Source organism: Mobula birostris, chromosome 2 (assembly GCF_030028105.1).
Source record: "Mobula birostris isolate sMobBir1 chromosome 2, sMobBir1.hap1, whole genome shotgun sequence".
NCBI classification, from domain to species: domain Eukaryota; kingdom Metazoa; phylum Chordata; class Chondrichthyes; order Myliobatiformes; family Myliobatidae; genus Mobula; species Mobula birostris.
The window spans coordinates 5,451,179-5,474,192 of NC_092371.1; the positions used below are offsets into that span (position 1 = coordinate 5,451,179).

Genomic DNA, 23,014 nt, shown 5'->3' on the forward strand with positions numbered 1-23,014 from the left:
TAAGGTGGTGACGATGGTGTCTGACACAATGGTCTGTGACATAGAATATAAGAGTTGGGACACGATGTAGTAACTCTGCACGGGCAGTCCCAAGCCCCGCTGGAAAGGAGGGTTAGGTATGGGCAAACAACCCACTCCTCTAAAAAAAAAAAAAAAAAAAACAAAACTACGGAAACGTCAACAGAAGCTCTAAAGGCCTCTTCCCCTAGAGAGGAAGGATCTTCGCTGAGAAGATGTGGTGAAAATGGAAGCCACAGGGCTGATCGACCTTTTACCATGTTACCTAAACATCTTAAACTGTACTTTGAACCCTGGGCGCGGCTCTGGTCACCACACTATAGGAAGGACGTGGTCACACGGGGGACACCGCAGAGGAGATTCCCCAGGATGGTGCCTGGATCGGTCGGCTCTATCTATGGGGAGAGATCGCACAGGCTGGGACTGTTCTCCCTGGAGTGAAGGAGGCTGAAGGGAGACAGTCTTTTTCCCGCGGTGGGCGTTTATTTTTATTGAGATACAGCGTGAAATAGGCCCTTCCGGCCTTTCGAGCCGCGCCGCCCGGCAACCCTCCAATTGAACCGTACCCTAATCATGCGACAATTGATAATGACCAGCAACTTTGATGTGTGTTGCTTGAATTTCCAGCATCTGCAGAATTCCTCATGTTTACAATGACCGGTTCGTCTTCGGACTGTGGGGGGATAGCGGGGCAGCGGGAATTGAACCCGGGTGGCTTGTACTGTAAAGGTTGTGCTGCCGTGCCGCCACAAGGGGAGGGGTTGGGGCAGATTTAAGGGGAACCTGAGGGGTGAGTGTTTCACACAAAGAGGGGTTGATATCTGTTACAGAGGTGGTTGTGGAGTCTGATACGGGCACTGCATTTATTCAGGCGGTTAGACAGACCACTAAGTAGGCAGAGGAGAGAGGGATACAGGACTACTGCGGGCGGTATACCTCTCTGTATCAAAGTCACACACGGCACGGAAACGTGCCTTTCGGTCAACTTGGCCATGCTCACTGAGTTGCCCAGCGAGCACGTCCCACCTTTAGTCCGTAGCCTTATCGATGACTTTTAAGCTTCTAGTCCAGAACGCGGGGTCACAGTTTGAGGATAAAGGAGCTTTTAGGACCGAGATGAGGAAAAACTTCTTCACACAGAGAGTGGTGAATCTGTGGAATTCTCTGCTACAGGAAACAGTTGAGGCCAGTTCATCGGCTATATTTAAGAGGGAGTTAGATATGGCCCTTGTAGCTAAAGGGATCAGGGGGTATGGAGAGAAGGCTGGTACAGGGTTCTGAGTTGGATGATCAGCCATGATCATACTGAATGGCGGTGCAGGGTCGAGGGGCCGAATGGCCTACTCCTGCACGTATTTTCTATGTTTCTATGTTAAACGTTGAGAAGCTGCCCACCACAGCCACTATTTCTGGCAGCTCATTTTAAATGCCCTCTGTGTAAAGAAGCTGTGCCCGATGATCCTTTTAAATTTCTTATCTAAAGCCTGTGCCTTCTTGTTTCAGTACCGCCTCTCTGGGAATAAAGGACTGTGTACTTTCTCTATGCCCCTCATGATCTTATACACGGCCTTAACCTCCTGCATTCCAGGGACTTGCCTATGCAACCTCCCTTTGTAATTCGGGTTCCAAGTCCAGTCAACATCCTGGTAAATCTTTCCTGCACTCCTTCCAGTTGAGTTCCCATAACAGGGCGCGCAAGACCGAACAGTACTCCGCGCCCGGCCTCACCAATACCGCAACACAACGTCCCGACTCCTGCCCTTTGTGCCCCGGTTGATGCTTCACCTTCCCTGCCAGTCCTCAGGAGGGGTCTCGGCCCGAAATGTCGACCCCCACCCCTCGATGCTCACTCCAGCTTTTTGTGTGAGTCACTCCGGATTTCCAGCATCTGCAGAATCTCGTGTTGACTCGTCACCGCCCCTGTCAACCTGTGACTCCGCTTTCAGTGATCTATGCACTCGTTCTCCTAGATCTCCCGGTTCCCCGGGATCCTACCATTCACAGCAGACCCTTCTCTAGCTTATTGTCACAACATGGAATACCTTACAGCGCCAGAGACTCGGAGTCGATCCTGACCTCCAGCTTTGTGTGTGGCGGGACCGGTGGGTTAGCCGGCCGCTGTAAATCGCCCTCTACGTGTGTGTGTGTGTGTGTGTGTGTGTGTGTGTGTGGGTGGGGGGGGGGGTATGGGTTGTGAAATCTGTGGGGGCAGTAGATGGGAAGTGCGGCGGGGATGAACAAGATGGGGATCGGCGCAAATAAGCCAGCACAGACGCGCTGGGCCGAATGGCCGGCCAGCGTACTATCGGATAATTCAGTTGCCTGGCCCATTTCGGGGAAGGAAACTCGACGTGAGACGGGCTCCACCCAGCCCCCTGGCTTGTGTACCGAGGGTGGCGTTGTATCGGAACCTTATCTTCCTCCTCCCGCCTCCCGACAGCTGGCATTCCTGATCAGTGGCGATCAAAATCCCACCAGGCAGGCAAAGTTTCTTCGAGTCCCGGAGGAGAGGGCCTCGAGTCGCGTGTGGGCAGCAGGAGTAGGCTATTCAGCCCCTCGATTCTATCCAGGTTGTTTCTGCTGCAGTCTTCTTCCCACGCCCCGACCCCTTAACAACAATATCTACCCCCTTCCCCCACAATACCTTTAACGGGTTGGTTTCAATTACACTTAATGGGAGGGGATTCCGTGGAGTCACAGAGCGATCCAGCACGGGAACAGACCCTTCGGCCTGTCGAGTGCATACCGACCATTCACACCGATCCTCACTTCATTCTTCATCAATTTAACCCCAAATTCCATCCCACATACACAGACTAGGGGGCCAATTAACCCACTGACCAGCACGTGGTCGTGACGCGGGAAGAAACCGGAGCACCCGGGGTGGAGTCGCAGGGTGAAGGTGTGAATTTCAGACGGGACACGCTGGAATCTGGAAGCTGCTTGGGAAGGGGGAGATCTCAGCGGATCGGGCAGCATCCGTGAAGGAAACGGAGGGCCGACATCTTTCACCCGGTCTGAGAGGACACGGCCGGGGGTGGCCAGTAAGGAGGGGCAAGGGGAAGGAGTAGATGCGGGTGAGAGGCAATGGGAAGGGGTCAGCGTGGCTGTGAGAGGCGGCGGTTGCTCAAGTTGCTCCGAACCGCTGAAGATTGGATCGGCGCAAAACGGCTGGCTTCGGACATAAGAACATCGGAGCAACTAGGAGCATCTGGCCTGTCTATCCTCCTCCGCCATTCAATAAAATCATGACTGATCTGGCCATGGACTCATCTCTGTCTATCTGCTTTTTTCCTATAACCCTTAATTCCCCTACCATGCAAGAATATATCCAACTTTATATATTTACTGAGGTACCCTCCACTGCTTCATTGGGCAGAGAATTCTACAGATTCACCATCTTCTGGGAAAAGCAGTTCCTCTTCATCTCCGTTCTAGAAGAGAGATCAAGTCAACCAGCAGGGCTGTAGCTGAGGCAGCAGAGACAGGATCAGCATGGGTGTGGGCCAAGTATGTCCAGAGGGGCAGATAGTCAGACAGCATATACATCTTTTGCAAACCCTTCAGTAGTTGCATAGTCACCCGAAGAGCAGACGATCTGTTGGATGGAAGTGACCAACGACTCTGATAGAGGCAGATGCCAAGTGTTTAAGCTCACCAGTGGGAGGTGGTGCTTTAGCACTGCTGGCCCACCACCTCGAGGGAGTCTTGATCATAAGCGGGCCGAAACTCCTGAAGACAGGTGGCAGATCAACTGATGATCCCACTGGTGATAGCACAGGACAGTTAACATCTTAGTCCACGTGTATTTTTTAACTCTACTCCCCCATATCTTGAGGCTATGTCCCCTAGTTCTAGTCTTAGTGGAAACAACTTTCCTGCCTCTATCTCACCTGTACTCCAGCTGCGGCCTCACCAGTACCCTGTACAGTTGCAGACTAACTTCCCTGCTCTTAAATTCAATCCCTGTATCAATGAAGGCCAACATTCCATTTGCCTTCTTGATAGCCTGCTGCACCTGCAAACCAACCTTTTGTGATTCATGCACAAGCACTCCCAAGTCCCTCTGCACAACAGCATGCTGCAATCTTTCACCATTTAAACAATAATCTGCTCTTCCATTTTCCCTTCCACAGTGGATGACCTCGCATTTACCAACATTGGTTTCCATCTGCCAGACCCTTGCCCACTCACTTAACCTATCTATATCTCTCTGCAGACGCTCCACATCTTCTGCACAATTTGCTTTTCCACTCAATTTAGTCTTATCAGCAGCCTTAGATATACTACACCCAGTCCCACTTCCAGATCGTTAACGTAGATCGTGAACAGTTGCGAGACCAGCACAGACCCCTGCGACGCATCGCTCACCACAGATTGCCAACCAGAGTAACACCTGAGTATCCCAACTCTCTGCTTTCTATTAGTTAACCAATTATCGAACACCTTCTGGAAATCCAAGTAAATAACCTCTATCTGTCCCCCTCTATCCACTACACTCATTATATCCTCAAAGAACTCCAGTAAGTTTGTCAAACAGTACCGGCCTTTGCTGAATCCATGCTGTGTCTGCCTGATGGATCCATTTCTTTCCAGATGCCTTGCTATTTTTCTTTAATGACAGCTTCAAGCATTTTTCTAAGTACAGATGTTAAACTAACTGGTCTGTAGTTACCTGCCATTTGCCTGCCTCCCTTTTCTCCCCCCAACAGTGGTGTGACATTCGCTGTCTTCCAATCTGCCGGGTCCTGCCCAGAGTCCAAAGAATTGGTAAATTATCACCAAAGACTCTACCACTGTTATTTCTTTCAGTCCCCCTTGGATGCATTCCATCAGGACCAGGTGACGTGTCTATCTTCAGGCCCACAAGTTTGCTCAGCTCTACCTCTTTAGTGATAGCTCTTCAGCATGTTAGAAACATAGACATAGAAGATAGGTGCAGGAGTAGGCCATTAGGCCCTTCGAGCCTGCATCGCCACTTATTATGATCATAGCTGATCATCCAACTCAGAACCCTGCACCAGCCTTCCCTCCATACCCCCTGACCCCCGTAGCCACAAGGGCCATATCTAACTCCCTCTTAAATATAGCCAATGAACTGGCCTCAACTGCTTCCTGTGGCAGAGAATTCCACAGATTCATCACTCTCTGTGTGAAGAAGTTTTTCCTAATCTCAGTCCTAAAAGGCTTCGCCTTTATCCTCAAACTGTGACCCCTCGTTCTGGACTTCCCCAACATCGGGAACAATCTTCCTGCATCTAGCCTGTCCAATCCCTTTAGGATTTTATACGTTTCAATCAGATCCCCCCTCAATCTTCTAAATTCCAACGAGTACAAGCCTAGTTCATCCAGTCTTTCTTCATATGAAAGCCCTGCCATTCCAGGAATCAATATGGTGAACCTTCTTTGTACTCCCTCTATGGCAAGGATGTCTTTCCTCAGATTAGGGGACCAAAACTGCACACAATACTCCAGGTGTGGTCTCACCAAGGCCTTGTACAACTGCAGTAGTACCTTCCTGCTCCTGTACTCGAATCCTCTTGCTATAAATGCCAGCATACCATTCGCCTTTTTCACCGCCTGCTGTACCTGCATGCCCACTTTCAATGACACCCAGGTCTCGTTGCACCTCCCCTTTTCCTAATCGGCCACCATTCAGATAATAATCTGTTTTCCTATTTTTGCCACCAAAGTGGATAACTTCATATTTATCCACATTAAATTGCATCTGCCATGAATTTGCCCACTCACCCAACCTATCCAAGTCACTCTGCATCCTCTTAGCATCCTCCTCACAGCTAACACTGCCGCCCAGCTTCGTGTCATCCGCAAACTTGGAGATGCTACATTTAATTCCCTCATCCAAGTCATTAATATATATTGTAAACAACTGGGGTCCCAGCACTGAGCCTTGCGGTACCCCACTAGTCACCGCCTGCCATTCTGAAAAGGTCCCGTTTACTCCCACTCTTTGCTTCCTGTCTGCTAACCAATTCTCTATCCACATCAATACCTTACCCCCTCCACCATGAAAACCGACACAAAATGGTCATTCAAATCCTCTGCATTACCTCATTACCCAATATCGATTCCCCTTTCTCATCCTCTAAGGGACCAATGTTCACTTTAGCCACCCTTTCTGCTTTATATAATTATAAAAACGTTTACTAGCCATTTTGGCGCACGGCCAAGCAGTTAAGGTGTCGGTTTGAAAGTCGCTAGTTCGAGCCTTGAGGTAAAGGAGTCATTAGGAGGTAGTGATCATAATATGATAAGTTTTAATCTACAATTTGAAAGGGAGAAGGGAAACTCGGAAGTGTCAGTATTACAGTTGAACAAAGGGAACTATGGTGCGATGAGGGAGGAGCTGGCCAAAGTTCAATGGAACAATACCCTAGCAGGGATGACAGTGGAACAGCAATGGCAAGTGCTTCTGGGAATAATGCGGAAGGTGCAGGATCAGTTCGTTCCAAAGAGGAAGAAAGATCCTAAGGGGAGTAAGGGGAGGCCGTGGCTGACAAGGGAAGTAATAGACAGTATAAAAATAAAAGAGAAGTATAACATAGCAAAGACGAGTGGGAAGCCGGAGGATTGGGAAACTTTTAAAGAGCAACAGAAGGTAACTAAAAAGGCAATACGCGGAGAAAAAATGAGGTACGAAGGTAAACTAGCCAAGAATATAAAGGATAGTAAAAGCTTCTTTACGTATGTGAAAAGGAAAAAAATAGTTAAGACCAAAATTGGGCCCTTGAAGACAGAAGCGGGTGAATTTATTATGGGGAACAAGGAAATGGCAGACAAGTTGAAAAGGTACTTTGGATCTGTCTTCACTAGGGAAGACACAAACAATCTCTCAGATATAATAGTGGCCAAAGGACCTAGGGGTAATGGATGAACTGAAGGAAATTTATATTAGGCAGGAAATGGTGTTGGATAGGCTGTTGGGTCTGAAGGCTGATAATTCCCCGGGACCTGATGGTCTGCATCCCAGGGTACTTAAGGAGGTGGCTTTAGAAATTGTGGACACATTGGAAATCATTTTCCAATGTTCTATAGATTCAGGATCAGTTCCTGTAGATTGGAGGGTGGCTAATATTGTCCCTCTCTTCAAGAATGGAGGAAGAGAGAAAACAGGGAATTATAGACCAGTTAGCCTGACGTCGGTGGTGGGAAAGATGCTGGAGTCAATTATAAAAGATGAAATTATGACACTTCTGGATAGCAGTAACAGGATCGGTCCGAGTCAGCATGGATTTACAAAGGGGAAATCGTGCTTGACTAATCTTCTGGAATTTTTTGAGGATGTAACTATGAAAATAGACAAGGGAGAGCCAGTGGATGTAGTGTACCTGGACTTCCAGAAAGCCTTTGATAAAGTCCCACATAGGAGATTAGTGGGCAAAATTAGGGCACATGGTATTGGGGGCAGAGTACTGACAAGGATTGAAAATTGGCTGGCTGACAGAAAACAAAGAGTAGCGATTAACGGGTCCCTTTCAGAATGGCAGGCGGTGACCAGTGGGGTATCACAGGGTTCAGTGCTGGGACCGCAGCTGGTTACAATATATATTAATGATTTAGATGAGGGAATTAAAAATAACATTAGCAAATTTGCCGATGGCACAAAGCTGGGTGGCAGTGTGAAATTTGAGGAGGATGTTATGAGAATGCAGGGTGACTTGGACAGGCTGGGTGAGTGGGCAGATGCAGTTTAATGTGGATAAATGTGAAGTTATCCACTTTGGTGGTAAGAACAGGAAGGCAGATTATTATCTAAATGGAGCCAAGTTAGGAAAAGGGGAAGCACAACGAGATCTAGGTGTTCTTGTACATCAGTCACTGAAAGCAAGCATGCAAGTACAGCAGGCAGTGAAGAAAGCTAATGGCATGCTGGCCTTCATAACAAGGGGAATTGAGTATAAGAGCAAAGAGGTCCTTCTGCAGCTGTACGGGGCCCTGGTGAGACCACACCTGGAGTCCTGTGTGCAGTTTTGGTCTCCAAATTTGAGGAAGGACATTCTTGCTATTGAGGGAGTGCAGCGTAGGTTCACAAGGTTAATTCCCAGGATGGCGGGACTGTCATATGTTGAAAGATTGGAACGACTGGGCTTGTATACTCTGGAATTTAGAAGTCTGAGAGGGGATCTTATTGAAACATATAAGATTATTAAGGGATTGGACACGCTGGAGGCAGGAAGCAGGAAGCATGTCCCACTGATGGGTGAGTCCAGAACCAGAGGCCACAGTTTAAGTATAAGGGGTAGGCCATTTAGAACGGAGTTGAGGAAAAACTTTTTCACCCAGAGAGTGGTGGATATATGGAATGCTCTGCCCCAGAAGGCAGTGGAGGCCAAGTCTCTGGATGTTTTCAAGAAAGAGATGGATAGAGCTCTTAAAGATAGCGGAATCAAAGGTTATGGGGATAAGGCAGGAACTGGATACTGATTGTGGATGATCAGCCATGATCACAGTGAATGGCGGTGCTGGCTCGAAGGGCCGAATGGCCTACTCCTGCACCTATTGTCTATTGAGGCAACGTGTTGTGTCCTTGAGCAAGGCACTTAACCACACATTACTCTGCGACGACACCGGTGCCAAGCTGCATGGGTCCTAGTGCCCTTCCCTTGGACAACATCGGTCTCGTGGAGAGGGGAGGCTTGCAGCATGGGCAACTGCTGGTCTTCCATACAACCTTGCCCAGGCCTGCGCCCTGGAGACCTTCCAAGGCGCAAATCCCTTGTCTCACGAGACTAACGGAGGCCTATTTATTTACTACCCATTTTTATATTTTGTGCCAGTTTATTTTCATAATCTGTCTTCCCTTTCTTTATTTATTGGTGGTTCTTTGTTGTTTTTTAAAGTCTTGCCAGTCTTCCAATTTCCCACTCCTGGCGACTTTGTACGAGCTTTTAGTTTGATATCTTCTTTTACTTCCTCAGTTATCCAAGGCCGGCTCTCCCCAGCCTTATTGTCCATGCTTTTAACTGGAATAGACTTTTGCTGAGCACCGTGAAAAATCTGTTTGAAAGTGTCCCACTGTTCCTCAACTGCCCCACCATATAGTCTGTGTATATAAGGTACAGCACCTACCTAACGGACCGAAGGGCCTGTTTCAGAGCTGGGCTTCCAACCAATGCGGTCTCGTCGTAAAGTGTGGGAATTACACGGCACCAGAACGGGCTCGGGGGTCCGTTCCGACCTATCTGTACGAATCCCTTTCGGGATAAATCGGGATCTGTCCCACCGATCTGTATCCTCCATCATGCATCCAGGATCTGGCAGATACCCTCCAGCACCACCTTCTTAGTCTGCTAATGAAAACGTCTCCCCTTCCTTCGCTACTGATCTTGTCACCCAACCCTTCCCAACCTAACCTGGGAGGTCACCAAGCGCCCCCCACCACCACAGCCCCGGCCCCTTACCACCAGTTCCAGTAATCCTTCCTCGGCATTTCCCTGGGACCAGCCCGTCTCGGGAAGACAGGGTGGCGAAAGCTTGGCACACTGACCTTCAGCGGTCGGGGATCGGAGTACAGGAGCGGGGACATGTTACAGCTCTACACCGCACTGGGAGTATTGTGTGCACTTCTGGTCACCCTGCTACAGGGAGAATGTACTTTAGCTGGAGAGGGAGCAGGGATCATTCAGCAGGACTGCAGGGTTTGAGATCTGAGAGACTGGACAGGCTGGGACTGTTTTCCCTGGAGTGAAGGAGCTCACAGAAGTTTATAAAATCGTAAAGGGCAGAGATAAGATGGATGCTCACTGTCCTTTTCCCCCAGTACAGAGCAGTCTAACACTAAAGGGTGCAGGTTTAAGCTGAGAGGAGACTTTACATTGTGTAGAATTGACGAGGATGTTGCCAGAATTATAGGGAGAGGTCAGACAGGCTGGGACGTTATTTCTTGGAGTGCAGGAGACTTACAGAGGTGAATAAAGTCATGAGCAGCAGCAGAGATAGGGCGAATCCCCACGGTCTTCACCGCCCCCCCCACACCCCCCCCCCCAGACTAGGGAAACTAAAACTAGAGGTTTAAGATGAGAGGGAAGAGATCCAATAGGAACCTGAGGGGCAAATTGTTCACTCGGAGGTCAGTATGTGGAACGAGCTGCCAGAGGAAGTGGTTGCGGCAGGTACATTAACAACATTTAAAAGGCACATTTAATAGGAACAGTTTAGTACACGGATAGGAAAGGTTTAGAGGGATACGGACAGGTACACGGATAGGAAAGGTTTAGAGGGATACGGCCGGGTACACGGATAGGAAAGGTTTAGAGGGCTACGGACGGGTACACAGATAGGAAAGGTTTAGAGGGATATGGACAGGTACACGGATAGGAAAGGTTTAGAGGGATATGGACAGGTACACGGATAGGAAAGGTTTAGAGGGATACGGACGGGTACACGGATAGGAAAGGTTTAGAGGGATATGGACGGGTACACGGATAGGAAAGGTTCTGAGTCGGGGCTCCAGGGTAGCTAATTGGCAGAGAGAAGCCTGGGAAGCCCTGATTTAAAAGGATGTGGGCGAAACACGGGCAACTGTGGCTAGTTTAGGTGAGGCACCTGGTTCGGCAAGCAGCAGTCGGGCCGAAGGGCCTATTTCTTTGCTGGAGACAGTAACTGCGACCAGGACTGCCGTCGGGAGTGGAGAGATCCCCCACCATACCAGCCCTCCCCCAGCCCGTATCGGGCGCCGACCTGAGCAGTGGGATCCTGTGGTGCGCGCACCACCTGCCTGTTCCGTCGTGCACGCGTTCCAGGCCGCGCACGCACCCTTTCTCTCCGAGTTAAGACCACTCTCCCCCCACCCCCACCGTCTTGTTCACATACTGGGGCGGCGAGGAGCTGGTTCGTACCCGCTCCGTAGGAATCCGGAACGCTCGGAACCGGACTAGGCGCGGAGAAGCGGCCGCCGGCGCCCCCTGCCTGCCCAGCTGCACCGGTCAGTCGGATCAGTAACCCGAGAGGCCGGCCGCAGCCGCACACTGCCCCCACCCTCCCCTCTCTCGGGGTAAAAATAACTCAGGACCATGTTTGGCCATGGAGATTTGGAGGGAGACCGATCTTATTTTGGTTCCAAGTCAGACGCGTATAGACACAGACATGTGCAAAGGAGCACACACTCGTGCACGCTGCTGAGAACCAACCGCACACACGCGTACAAAAGATCGTGCGCTGTCACGCATGCAGATGCACAACTATTCACCGAGTGCGCGCACACGCGTTTGTGCAAATAACCCGGACAGGCACACGGGCGCGCATCTGACGATGGCATGCATACAAGTGTGCAAGCGGGCGTGCAAATAACCCGTGCACACATACCGATGTGTATTTAACCACGGACTCTTACACAAACGTGCAAGCTCAGTGCAAATAACCTTCGGCACAATGAACCAAGCACGCACAGGTAGGGAGAAGGGGAGGTAAGTGGGAGGGAGGGAAAGGAAATGGGAGCCCCCCCCCCCGCACCTCCTGACACCCAGGCTGCTCCACGCTGCGCCTCAACGCTAGAGACGACTGCATATCCAGGCGTGTGCGTGCGTACACACACACGGGTTAGTGGGTCAGGAGGTTACCCCAACTACACAGAAGGTTTCACACCGTTAAAGAGTCAGACGCATTTTAACTGTAGACCGTGACATTCCCATTGGTTACAGTTCACTCTGGTCCATTACAGTCACAATCATCCAGTTCCTTTGCCACTTGTTCACTGGTCAGTTCAACTACTCGGCATCAATGTGGGGTTCTTTCTGGGGGGGGGGTCGCTGTCGCACCATACCAGACCCATCAGTGTCCTCTCCCCCCATCGTGATTGTGTTCTTCAGGTTCTGACCCAGTTATTGTTGTACAGTCATCCAGCACATCAGCTCTGCCACAAACAGGATGGCAGGTTATCTGAGACAGTTGGCTTCAACAGTTGTTGAAGATAGTGGGTACTTTGTGCCGAGGTGGTAGATGTGAAGGCTGGATAGGAGGGAGTGGGTGGCGGTGGGAGGGGTGGGGGAGGGAGGTGATGAATGTTGGAGGAATCAGCAGGGATTGGGGAGGGAGGAGGGAGAATGGGTGTCTCTCAGTTGGGCCTGACCCTTCGAGATCACCAGTAATGAAACTCCTGGTTGTGTTGAAAGATAATGCACAGGAACAGGCCCTTTGTACCTCAAATCCGTGCTAACCCCTCCTACCCCGCACCCTCCCAGTCACACTGATCCCGTTTTATCCTGCTCGCAGCCCAGCCCAACTTCACTGAGAGGGGGAGGTGTGGCAGTGGGGAGGGGGGGACAGTGGGGGGAAGGTGGATCGGAGGAGGGAGCATCATGGTGAGGAACAGAGGGTGAAGGGAGAGTGGTTGAGGGGTGAGGGAGGAAGGAGGGAGAGTGAAGGGTGAGGGGGCAAGGGAGGAAGGAGGGAGAGTGAGGGGTGAGGGAGGAAGGAGGGAGAATGAGGGGTGAGTGGGCGAGGGAGGAAGGAGGGAGGGTGAGGGGTGAGGGGTGAGTGGGGGGTGTTGGTTGACAGAAGGCAGAGCAGGTGACACAGAGAGGAGGTGGTGGCCTGGCCTCAGGGTGGGGGCAGTGCTGGAGGTTCCTCCTCATCTGAGTCGAACTCGACAGCCGCATCCCGCACCCACTTCCCGTCAGAGTCCGGAATCCAACCGGAGCTGTGGGGAGAAAGGCAGAGGGGAGGGAGTGAGCACCAAGCATCTTCCCCGTGCGAACGGGTTGGAGGGGAAGGAGCTTAACGCTGGTGGAATTAGTGGGATTTGGAGGGAGGTGGGTTGAGTGTGGAGGAATTAGTAGGGGTTGGGGAGGGGACGATGGGCTGTGAGGGGGGGGCCGTGGAGTGGGAGTGATGGACAGTGAGGGGATGCTGTAAAGGAGGACGTTTCCTCCCCACATACCGTGGGCAACTGTGTCCCCCAACCGCCATGATGACCCTGTCACAGTGGCATCTTACTATGCAGAGTACAGACCCTTTATCCATGGGCTGAGGAGGTGTGGCATTAAACCCAACCCCCCACCCCCTCCCCTGGGTGGGGGAGTGAAGCAGTTGCCACGGCGGACAGCTCACTCTGCATCGGTGGGGGCGGAGGGTGTGACGGTAAGGGGTGGGGATGGGGAGATCTCTCCGTCCGCAGTGCCTCACCTCCTCAGGTGCAGCTGGTACTCCAGCAGCTTCTGCCTGGCAGGGTCCACCTCTGCCACGGGTGAGGGTGAGGGAGGGTGGCACCGGTCACTCTTCCTGCGGCCCCTGAGCCCAGCGTCAGCATCAGCCCCAGTCCAGGAGTGGGATCCTTTGGGGATAGAGGAGGGATAGTGACAGGAGGTGCACGCTTAACCCCCCCTTCACAACAATCCCCCTCCCTCCCCATTTTCTTCCTCTTTCTTTCACTCTCCCAACCCTCTGTATTCCCTTCCTTCCCTCCATCTTCTTTCTCTCCCTCTGCCTCACTCCATCCCTCTCCTCCCCTTCACCCTTTCTTCCCTTCCTCCAGCCGCTCCCACCTTCCCTCCCTCTCTCCCGCTCTCTCTGAACAACCCCTGCCCCATTAACCTCTTTCCCCACTTCCCCAACAGCACTCCCACCCTCACTTCCCCCATCCTGAGTTCTCATCCCGGTACCTGCTGATGCCTCTCGGGGCTGCTGGCCGCCCCCCCAGGCGTTGGCACACGTCCCTGGCCGCCCTGAGGCCACGCTCAGTGCCCCCACTGGCTGCTGCCCCCCCTCTGCAGGGCTGGGGCTAGGCACCTGTCTGGGGTGGTCGTCGCCGGATCTGAGGAGGAGGAGAGGTGCACAGTTGGCATGGGAGGCGCAGGGGTCAGATCGTCCCGACATGACGCGACTGCCAGCTCACAGGGCTTTATTATCAGCTGTGCCCTCGGATCCTGAACCTTCCCAATGATGGAACCATCCTCTCCATGTCCACTCCATCCAGTGTCTGGTAGGCTTCAATGGCATTCCTGCCCCCATCCCATCCTTCTGAACTCCATTGAGTGCAGGCCCAGAGACATCCATGTTCCTCGTACTTTAACCCTTTCATTATGGGGATCATTCTCATAAACCTTCTCGAAACCCCACCCTCTTCTCATTGCTACCATCAAGGATGAGGTACAGGAATCTGAAGGTACACACTTGATGTTTCAGGAACAGCTTCTTCCCCTCTGCCATCAGATTTCTGAATGGATATTGAACCCATGAACACAACCTTACTATTCTCTCTTTGCAGTACTTATTTAATTTTTATATATACTTCCTATTGCAGTTTAGAGTTACTAAGTATTGTAATGTACTTCTACTGCAAAACAACAAATTTCATGATATTATTGCCAGTGATATGAAACCTGATTCTGTTCGAAAACAGATCTCCTGCCATCTTAGAGCCCTTGCTTTTGAGGCAAAGAGTTTCAACTGGCTCAGGAGGGAACCTTTCTCCTCAACCCTGTCTTAAATGGCTGCCACCTCACTTTAAAAGAGTGACCCCCCCCCCCCCCCGTGCTCGACACCCTCTCTGCACCTTCCCCTCAGGACCCTTAATATTGGAAGCAAGAGCCAACCCATTTCTGACCACCTTCATGATTTCCCCATGGGGAGGGAGAGAGGAAGAGACGCCCAGTCCTCACGGACAGGGTCTGCCTTTGAGGCAAGGGTGAGGGGTTACGGGGCAGGCAGGGCTGCAGTTCTGCGTGGAGCGTGTGACCCCAGGAACAATTTACCACCCTCTGCAGGGTGCTGGTACAGATGCCTGAGATAAGCTTCGAAACGTCTATCATACTCTGCTCCCTGGGCCATTTGGGGTTCTGCAGTCTCTGTGGCCCTTCCAGCAGCATGGCACTCGCTCCTTGCCTCCAGATCTGACGGGTCTCACATCTAGGACAGAGTTCTCCAAGTTGTACAGTACAGAAACACCTTATCCGTGTTAACCAATGTGTCTGCCTTTGCTAGTTCCAATTTTCCTGTGTTTTCACTCCTCTACCCTGGGGGAAAATGTGTGTGACCATCTACCTTATCTACACCTCCCATGGTTTTAGAAACATCTATCAGGTCACCCCTCAGCTTCCGTCTCTCTGGGAAAAACAGTCTCAGCCTATCCAGTCTCTCCTTATAACTGAAATCCTCCAGCCCTAGTAACATCCGTCTCCAGCTTAATGACATCCTTCCTATAGTTGTGCCACCAGAACTGCACACAGTACTCCAAGTGCGACCTCACCAACGTCTTGGACAGCTGTAACACGTCACTTCCACTCCAGCACTCAGTGTCCTGACTGAAGGCGGCCAACGTGCCAAGCGCTTTCTTCACCACCCTGTCCCCCAGTTCTGCTCATCCCAATTCAGGGAAGGCTGGGAGGGCGAGGAAGAAAGTCAGGGCCTGGAGAATTGAAGGTGGGATGTTAGGCTGCAGTTGTACAAGACACTGGTGAGGCCACATTTGGAAGATTGTGTTTGCTTTTGGACGTCCTGCTGCAGGAAAGATGCCGTTAAGCCAGAAACAGTGCAGAGGGGAGGATGTTGCCAGGACGCAAGGGACTGAGTTATGGAGAGAGGTTGAGACTTTATTCCTTGGAGCGTAGGAGACTGAAGGGTGGCGTACAGCAGTGTAGAGAATCATGAGATATGGTGAATGTACACAGTCTTTTCCCCAGGGTTTGAGGGCACAGGTTTAAGGTAAGAGGGGAGAGATTTAATAGGAACCTGAGGGGCAGCTTCTTCACCCAGAGGGTGGTCAGTCTATGGAGTGAGCTGCCAGAGGAAGTGGTTGAGGCAGGTACAATAACACTGGAAAGGTACCTGGACAGGTACACGGTTAGGAAAGGTTTCGAGCAGGAGTTCCCAACCTGGGCTTCACAGACCCCTTGCTTAATGGCATTGGTCCATGGCATAAAAAAGGTTGGGAACCCCTGGTTTAGAAGGATATGGGCCAAATGGGAATTTTGGTCAGCTTGGACCAGTTGGGCTGCAGGGCCTGTTTCAGTGGTCTTAGACTGTAACGGGCCCAGGGGTAAGGGGGAGTTTCTCACTACCTGTCCAATCAATGCACCTAAAATGTCACCGCTCAGCCTCCTGAGAACAAAGGCAGCTTTCCCAATCTCTCCTGACATCTCCAGCCCTCCATTCTCGGCAACACGCCGGTGAATCTCCCTGTTGTTCCCACATCCCCCCCCAACCCCGCAGCGTGGCGGACAGCGAGAATGACGATGCAGTGGTACCGTTTCCGTTTGCAGCAGCTGTTGTAGGGGGCCGCTCTCAGCAGCGCGTGGTGAGCTATCTGTCGGGTCTTCCTGAGGAGAGGCGGCAGCGGCTCCTGCAATGAATCAAGCCGAGATCTCGGTCAGTAATCCCTCACACTGCTGCCGGGATGGGGCTCAATGAAAAATACAGGGACAGCAGCTCCTATTTCCCCGCCCAGGGGATCTTCGGATCACAGTTTGTGGCTCACGAGGGGCAGCCACAGGTGGATGGGGTGGTACTGAAGACTGATCGGATGTTTGCCTTGGTCAGTCAGGGCACCAAGAATAAATCTGAAAAACCTGTTCCCTCTCCTCTCATCCAACGAGAGCCCCATTTCTTGCTTCATTTAAAATCTACTGGGGACCCCGTTTCCAACTCCCTTCAAACCCACCAGGAACCCTGTTTCCCACTCCCTCCAAACCCACCGGGACCTCGTTTCCCATTCCACTGACTCTGTCTCCACATGTCACTGTCTCAGGAAAGCTGCCAACATCAAAGATCTCTCCCACCCTAGGCATTCTTCGTTCCCCACTCTCCCACCTGGTAGAAGAGACAAGAACTTTAAAATTCATACCAGAGATTCAAGGACAGCTTCTATCCTGCTGTCATCAGACCTCTCGTATGCTAAAAGATGAAATCTTGATCTCTCAGTCTGCCTATCGTGACCCCTGCACTTTGCCTGCCTGCTCTGCACTCTCCACAGGGATTCCAGAGTGAGCGTGTGGCAGGTTTTACCTGCTCAGGGATCCCGGAGTGAGCGTATGCCGGGTTTTACTGGCTCTGGGATTCTGGAGTGAGTGTGTGCCGGGTTTTACCTGCTCAGGGATTCTGGAGTGAGCACATGCAGGGTTTTACCCGCTCAGGGATCCCAGAGTGAGCCTGTGCCGGGTTTTACCAGCTCAGGGATTCCGGAGTGAGCACATGCCGGGTTTTACCCGCTCAAGGATTCCGGACTGAGCACGTGCCGGGTTTTACTGGCTCAGGGATCCCGGAGTGAGCGTGTGCCGGGTTTTACCCGCTCAGGGATCCCGGAGTGAGCACGTGCCAGGTTTTACCTGCTCAGGGATTCCGGAGTGAGCACATGCAGGGTTTTACCCGCTCAAGGATCCCGGACTGAGCCTGTGCCGGGTTTTACCAGCTCAGGGATTCCGGAGTGAGCACATGCCGGGTTTTACCCGCTCAAGGATTCCGGACTGAGCACGTGCCGGGTTTTACTGGCTCAGGGATCCCGGAGTGAGCCTGTGCCGGGTTTTACCCGCTCAGGATCCCAGAGTGAGCCTGTGCCGGGTTTTACCCGCTCAGGGATCCCGGAGTGAGCACGTGCCAGGTTTTACCTGCTCAGGGATTCCGGAGTGAGCACATGCAGGGTTTTACCCGCTCAGGGATCCCAGAGTGAGCCTGTACCGGGTTTTACCAGCTCAGGGATTCCGGAGTGAGCACATGCCGGGTTTTACCCGCTCAAGGATCCCGGACTGAGCCTGTGCCGGGTTTTACTGGCTCAGGGAATCCGGGGTGAACGTGCGCCGGGTTTTACCCGCTCTGGGATTCCGGAGTGAGCGTGTGCCAGGTTTTACCCGCTCAGGGATTCCGGACTGAGCACGTGCCGGGTTTTACCGGCTCAGGGATTCCGGGGTGAACGTGCGCCGGGTTTTACCTGCTCAGGCCTGGATTCTGAGCCCGACTCCTCCTCCTGGATGTGGCTCCGGTGCCGGTGCTTCTGAACTGCCATCTGTAGTTCCCTCTTCCGTCCGTAGAACTGCTGGAGGCCTGGGGTGAGAGGGATGGGTCAGTGGTTATTTAAATGCACATGACAATCGATCAGCAGCGGGAGTGGTCAACCTTGTCATGGGGAAACAGGAGCAGTGGCCAGGCAGAGATCATCTTCCCCAAAATGAACCGTGATACACCCTCCTGCAGCGCACCCCCTCTCCCTCCCACCATCCCACGCTGAACCTTCCCTTCTGACGCCACCACCCTGTCTGCAAGGCTCTCTCTCTCCCTCCCGCCTGCCCTGTGCCCTTCCTCCCATTATCCTCACTGCCTCCATTCCTGTGGCCTTCCCTCCCTCCCAACATCCCCATTAGATATATTTCATTTGGAGATTGAGGACACTTGGTATGTCACCAATTTCTTCAGCTGTACCGTATCCAGGGCACCTTCAAAATACGACGCCTCAAAGTTAAACCAGGTTCTGATTTCGTCCCTCCCGCCTCAGACCCTCTCCCGCTTACCACTTACTGGCAATGTGCTTCTTCCCTGCCCTGTGAACAGCCAGCATGTCGACTGTGTCGAAGACGGGGCGGTAGGAACAGACGGAACAGGCATACCTTGGGAAAGAGAGGGAAAGACACAGCCCAGTGAAGGTACAGTCGGGAGACGTACAGTCAGCCACAGGCTCCACAGCCTTCCAAAGACAGTTTCCCCCATCACCCCTGTCCCTCAGGGCGAAGCAGCACAGTGTCACGCCCTTCAGCCCATCTAGTCCGTGCTGACCAACCACCCATTCCCTGCCGTCCCCATTTCACTCTCCCCAGATTTTGCCCCCCCCCCACACACACAGAAAATATCCTATCCGGATGGACCACCCCCAGTACAGCAACTGCTCCACCCGCAACCACACTTGGTGAACAAACTCCGACTGTTTGGTCTGAATACACCACTGTACTGGACTGTCAGGCTGCACCACTCCCCCCTCTCCATCATCCTCAACATGGCTGCCCCCAGGGCTGTGTGCTGAGCCCGTTACTGTACGCTCCGCTCACACGGTATGGCCGAACACCTAAGTAATCACATTGTCAAGTTCACCGATGACATGACAGTCAATGATGAGATGACTCGCGGAGAGGAGGTCGAAGAACTTGAGGCCTGGAGCCAGGCAAATTCAACGAGTCAAAGGAGACGGTTATCGACTTCAGCAGAACTCACACCACTCACAGCCTCCTTTACACCAGTGGCATGTCTGTGGAAACTCCTGGGAGCGAGCACTTCGTGGTCCCACAAGACATCCTACACGATCAGGAAAGCTCACCAACATTTCCACTCTCTGACGAGGCCAAAGGCAGCTGGATTACACTTTACACCGCACGCTGTCGGAGCAGTGCTGCCAGGATAATCAAGGACACGACCCACCCAGCCAACACACTTTTTGTCCCTCTCCCCTCCGGGAGAAGGCTCAGGAGCTTGAAGACTCGTACGGCCAGATTTGGGAACAGCTTCTTTCCAACTGTGATAAGACTGCTGAACGGATCCTGACCCGGATCTGGGCCGTACCCTCCAAATATCCGGACCTGCCTCTGGGTTTTTTTCTATTTTCTATTTATGATTTATAGTTTAAATTTTTAATATTTAATATTTTTAATATTTAATATTTGTAATCCAGGGAGTGTGAAGCGCAGAATCAAATATTGCGGTGATGATTGTACGTTCTCGTAGCAATTGCGTGGCGACAATGAAGTATAAAGATTATGCCCACCTATACGCACTACCTCCTGCAGGTGTGCGGCGGGCAGGCTCTGCGAAGGGTGGTCAACACTGCCCAGCGCATCCCTGGCACCAGCCTACCCAGCACCAAGGACAAGTGTACAGGAAAATGCCAAAAGGGCCAGTAAGGGCAATAAGGATACCACCCACCCTGCTCGAGAAACGTCTGCCCCACTCTCATCAGCACTGCACACTCTCTCTGTAACTGTAACACCCTACTCCTATTTTTCATTCTACTCCCTCCATGTACTGATCCGTCCAGCTGATCACCAACAGAAAAACCTTTTCATTATACCTTGGCACATGTGACAACAATTGGCAGTGGTGGGAGGGGTGGGGCTGGTGATTTACACTGGCTGATTGACCCACCGACCCTGCACGTGGTTGGGATCTGGGAGGGAACAGGAGCACGGGATGGGGGCAGGGGGGAGGGGAGAGAAAAGAACCCATGTGGTCACAGGGAGAATGTGTAAACTCCACACACACAGCAAAGGAGGTCACCATCGAACCCAGTTCTCTCCAGCACATCTCAATAAACTCAACTTCATTAGACTCGACGAGAGAAGGGAAGAATGAGTCAATGAGGTCCTCGACCCTTCTAAGCTCATCCCATTTGTCCACACTTGACCCATATCCCTCTAAACCTTTCCTATCCCTGTACCTGTCCGTATCCCTCTAAACCGTTCCTATCCATGTACCTGTCCATATCCCTCTAAACCGTTCCTATCCGTGTACCTGTCCGTATCCCTCTAAATCTTTCCTATCCGTGTACCTGTCCATATCCCTCTAAACCTTTCCTATCCGTGTACCTGTCCGTATCCCTCTAAACCTTTCCTATCCGTGTACCTGTCCATATCCCTCTAAACCTTTCCTATCCGTGTACCTGTCCGTATCCCTCTAAACCTTTCCTATCCGTGTCCCTGTCCGTATCCCTCAAAACCTTTCCTATCCGTCTCCCTCTGAACCTTCCCTATCCGCGTACCTGTCCGTATCCCTCTGAACCTTTCCCAACCGTGTACCTGTCCATATACGTCTAAACCTTTCCTATCCGTGTCCCTGTCCATATCCCTCTAAACCTTTCCTATCCGTGTACCTGTCCGTATCCCTCTAAACCTTTCCTATCCGTGTACCTGTCCACATCCCTCTAAACCTTTCCTATCCGTGTACCTGTCCATATACGTCTGAACCTTTCCTATCCGTGTACCTGTTCGTATCCCTCTAAACCTTTCCTATCCGTGTACCTGTCCGTATCCCTCTAAACCTTTCCTATCCGTGTACCTGTCCGTATCCCTCTAAGCCTTTCCTATCCATGTACCTGTCCGTATCCCTCAAAACCTTTCCTATCCGTGTACCTGTCCGTATCCCTCTAAACCTTTGCTATCCGTATCCCTCAAAACCTTTCCTATCCGTGTACCTGTCCGTATCCCTCAAAACCTTTCCTATCCGTGTACCTGTCCGTATCCCTCTAAACCTTTTCTATCCGTATCCCTCTAAACCTTTCCTATCCGTGTACCTGTCCATATCCCTCTAAACCTTTCCTATCCGTGTACCGGTCCATATCCCTCTAAACCTTTCCTATCCGTGTACCTGTCCGTATCCCTCAAAACCTTTCCTATCCGTGTACCTGTCCGTATCCCTCGAAACCTTTCCTATCCGTGTCCCTGTCCATATCCTTCTAAACCTTTCCTATCCGTGTACCCGTCCGTACCCCTCTAAACCTTTCCTATCCATGTACCTGTCCATATCCTTCTAAACCTTTCCTATCCGTGTACCCGTCCGTATCCCTCTAAACCTTTCCCATCCGTGTACCCGTCCGTATCCCTCTAAACCTTTCCTATCCGTGTACCCGTCCGTATCCCTCTAAACCTTTCCTATCCGTGTACCTGTCCATATCCCTCTAAACCTTTCCTATCCGTGTACCCGTCCGTATCCCTCTAAACCTTTCCTATCCGTGTACCAGTACGTATCCCTCTAAACCTTTCCCATCCGTGTCCCTGTCCATATCCCTCTAAACCTTTCCCATCCGTGTACCTGTCCAAGTGCCTTTTAAATGTTGTTAATGTACCAGCCTCAGCCAGTTCCTCTGGCAGCTCGTTCCTCACACTCACCATCCTCCTCCTGCTACCCCCACCCTTTCCATCTTCGTCCACCAAACCCCTCCCCTCCCCTCCTGCAAAGATATCGAATGCTTCCCTCACCTTCCGCTCTTCAGCAGGATGGCTTCGTCTTCGGGGATGTAGCTGGCCAGCAAGTCTGCCACCCGGCGCTTCTGTGGGGAGAGGGAGGTTACTGCCGGCACGGACACGGTCCCGTTGACTTCACGGCGGGGAGAGCGTTCCCTGGGAGCACCCCGAGTGGGAGGCTGTGCTACAGCCCTCCCCCGGCGCTGCTGGGATGAGGGGCGTGGGAGGGACAGGCACAGGGGGGAGTTCTAGAGCTCAGGAGCCGGACAGCTGAAGAAACAGCCGTCAATGGCAGAGGGACCGGTATCTCCGGTTGGGGTGTAGGTGACATCGACACTGCGGTCTCCGGGTGTCGGGGCTCGTTGCCCTGACAACCCGCGGTCTCCGGGTGTCGGGGCTCGTTGCCCTGACAACCCGCGGTCTCCGGGTGTCGGGGCTCGTTGCCCTGACAACCCGCGGTCTCCGGGTGTCGGGGCTCGTTGCCCTGACAACCCGCGGTCTCCGGGCTCGTTGCCCTGACAACCCGCGGTCTCCGGGTGTCGGGGGTCGTTGCCCTGACAACCCGCGGTCTCCGGGTGTCGGGGGTCGTTGCCCTGACAACCCGCGGTCTCCGGGTGTCGGGGGTCGTTGCCCTGACAACCCGCGGTCTCCGAATGATGGGGCATTTCATAGCAACCGATTGCCTCTGGGTGAGAGAGACAAGTTCCCTGGGGGACAGGACCATCGCCACGGCGGCCCACACCCACTTGTGGACCCGGAATCCCCCGCCGTCCCCTCCCCTCCCCGCACTCACCCTGAGGATGTTGAGTTGACTCAGATCATCCCCATCCCGTTTGAAGGCCATGGCGTGTGGACCGGCGGGATCAGCTTCCGGCCGAGCGCAGTGGATTTTGGGACTTGTAGTGCCTTGCGGCGGCAGCGGGCGGGGTAGCGGGAAACGGACTACAATATCTTGGATGCCCCCGGGTGCAGTGTGAACTACATTGCCCAATAGCCATCACGGCAGCCGGTTTCTCAGTAATCACCGAAGAAAAGCGATAGCGAAAGAGGACAGCGGGAAGGAATTAGTTCTGAATCCAGACTAGAAAAAAACGAACAGTTAAAGTCGA

At 52.4% G+C, this 23,014-nt stretch overlaps 1 protein-coding gene across 1 annotated transcript; it reads right to left on the reverse strand.

The window, feature by feature from the left end:
• Positions 1 to 11,624: 11,624 nt before the first annotated feature.
• scnm1 (sodium channel modifier 1) lies at positions 11,625 to 22,843 on the reverse strand. The gene is made up of 8 exons (XM_072281481.1): positions 22,699 to 22,843; positions 21,921 to 21,991; positions 18,481 to 18,569; positions 17,897 to 18,009; positions 16,221 to 16,315; positions 13,638 to 13,789; positions 13,162 to 13,309; positions 11,625 to 12,676 (listed from the first exon to the last, which is right to left on the reverse strand). Exons 1-8 carry the CDS (start codon positions 22,747 to 22,749, stop codon positions 12,577 to 12,579), a joined length of 819 nt encoding a protein of 272 aa, XP_072137582.1. The 5' UTR covers positions 22,750 to 22,843; the 3' UTR covers positions 11,625 to 12,576.
• Positions 22,844 to 23,014: the final 171 nt, after the last annotated feature.

Coding starts and splice junctions, on each gene's coding strand:
- scnm1 (XM_072281481.1), bottom strand. CDS start 22,749: ATGGCCTTCAAACGGGATGGGGATGATCTGAGTCAACTCAACATCCTC. Junction 21,992..22,698: donor GTCAACTCAACATCCTCAGG/GTGAGTGCGGGG, acceptor CTCTCCCCACAG/AAGCGCCGGGTGGCAGACTT. Junction 18,570..21,920: donor ATCCTGCTGAAGAGCGGAAG/GTGAGGGAAGCA, acceptor CTCTTTCCCAAG/GTATGCCTGTTCCGTCTGTT.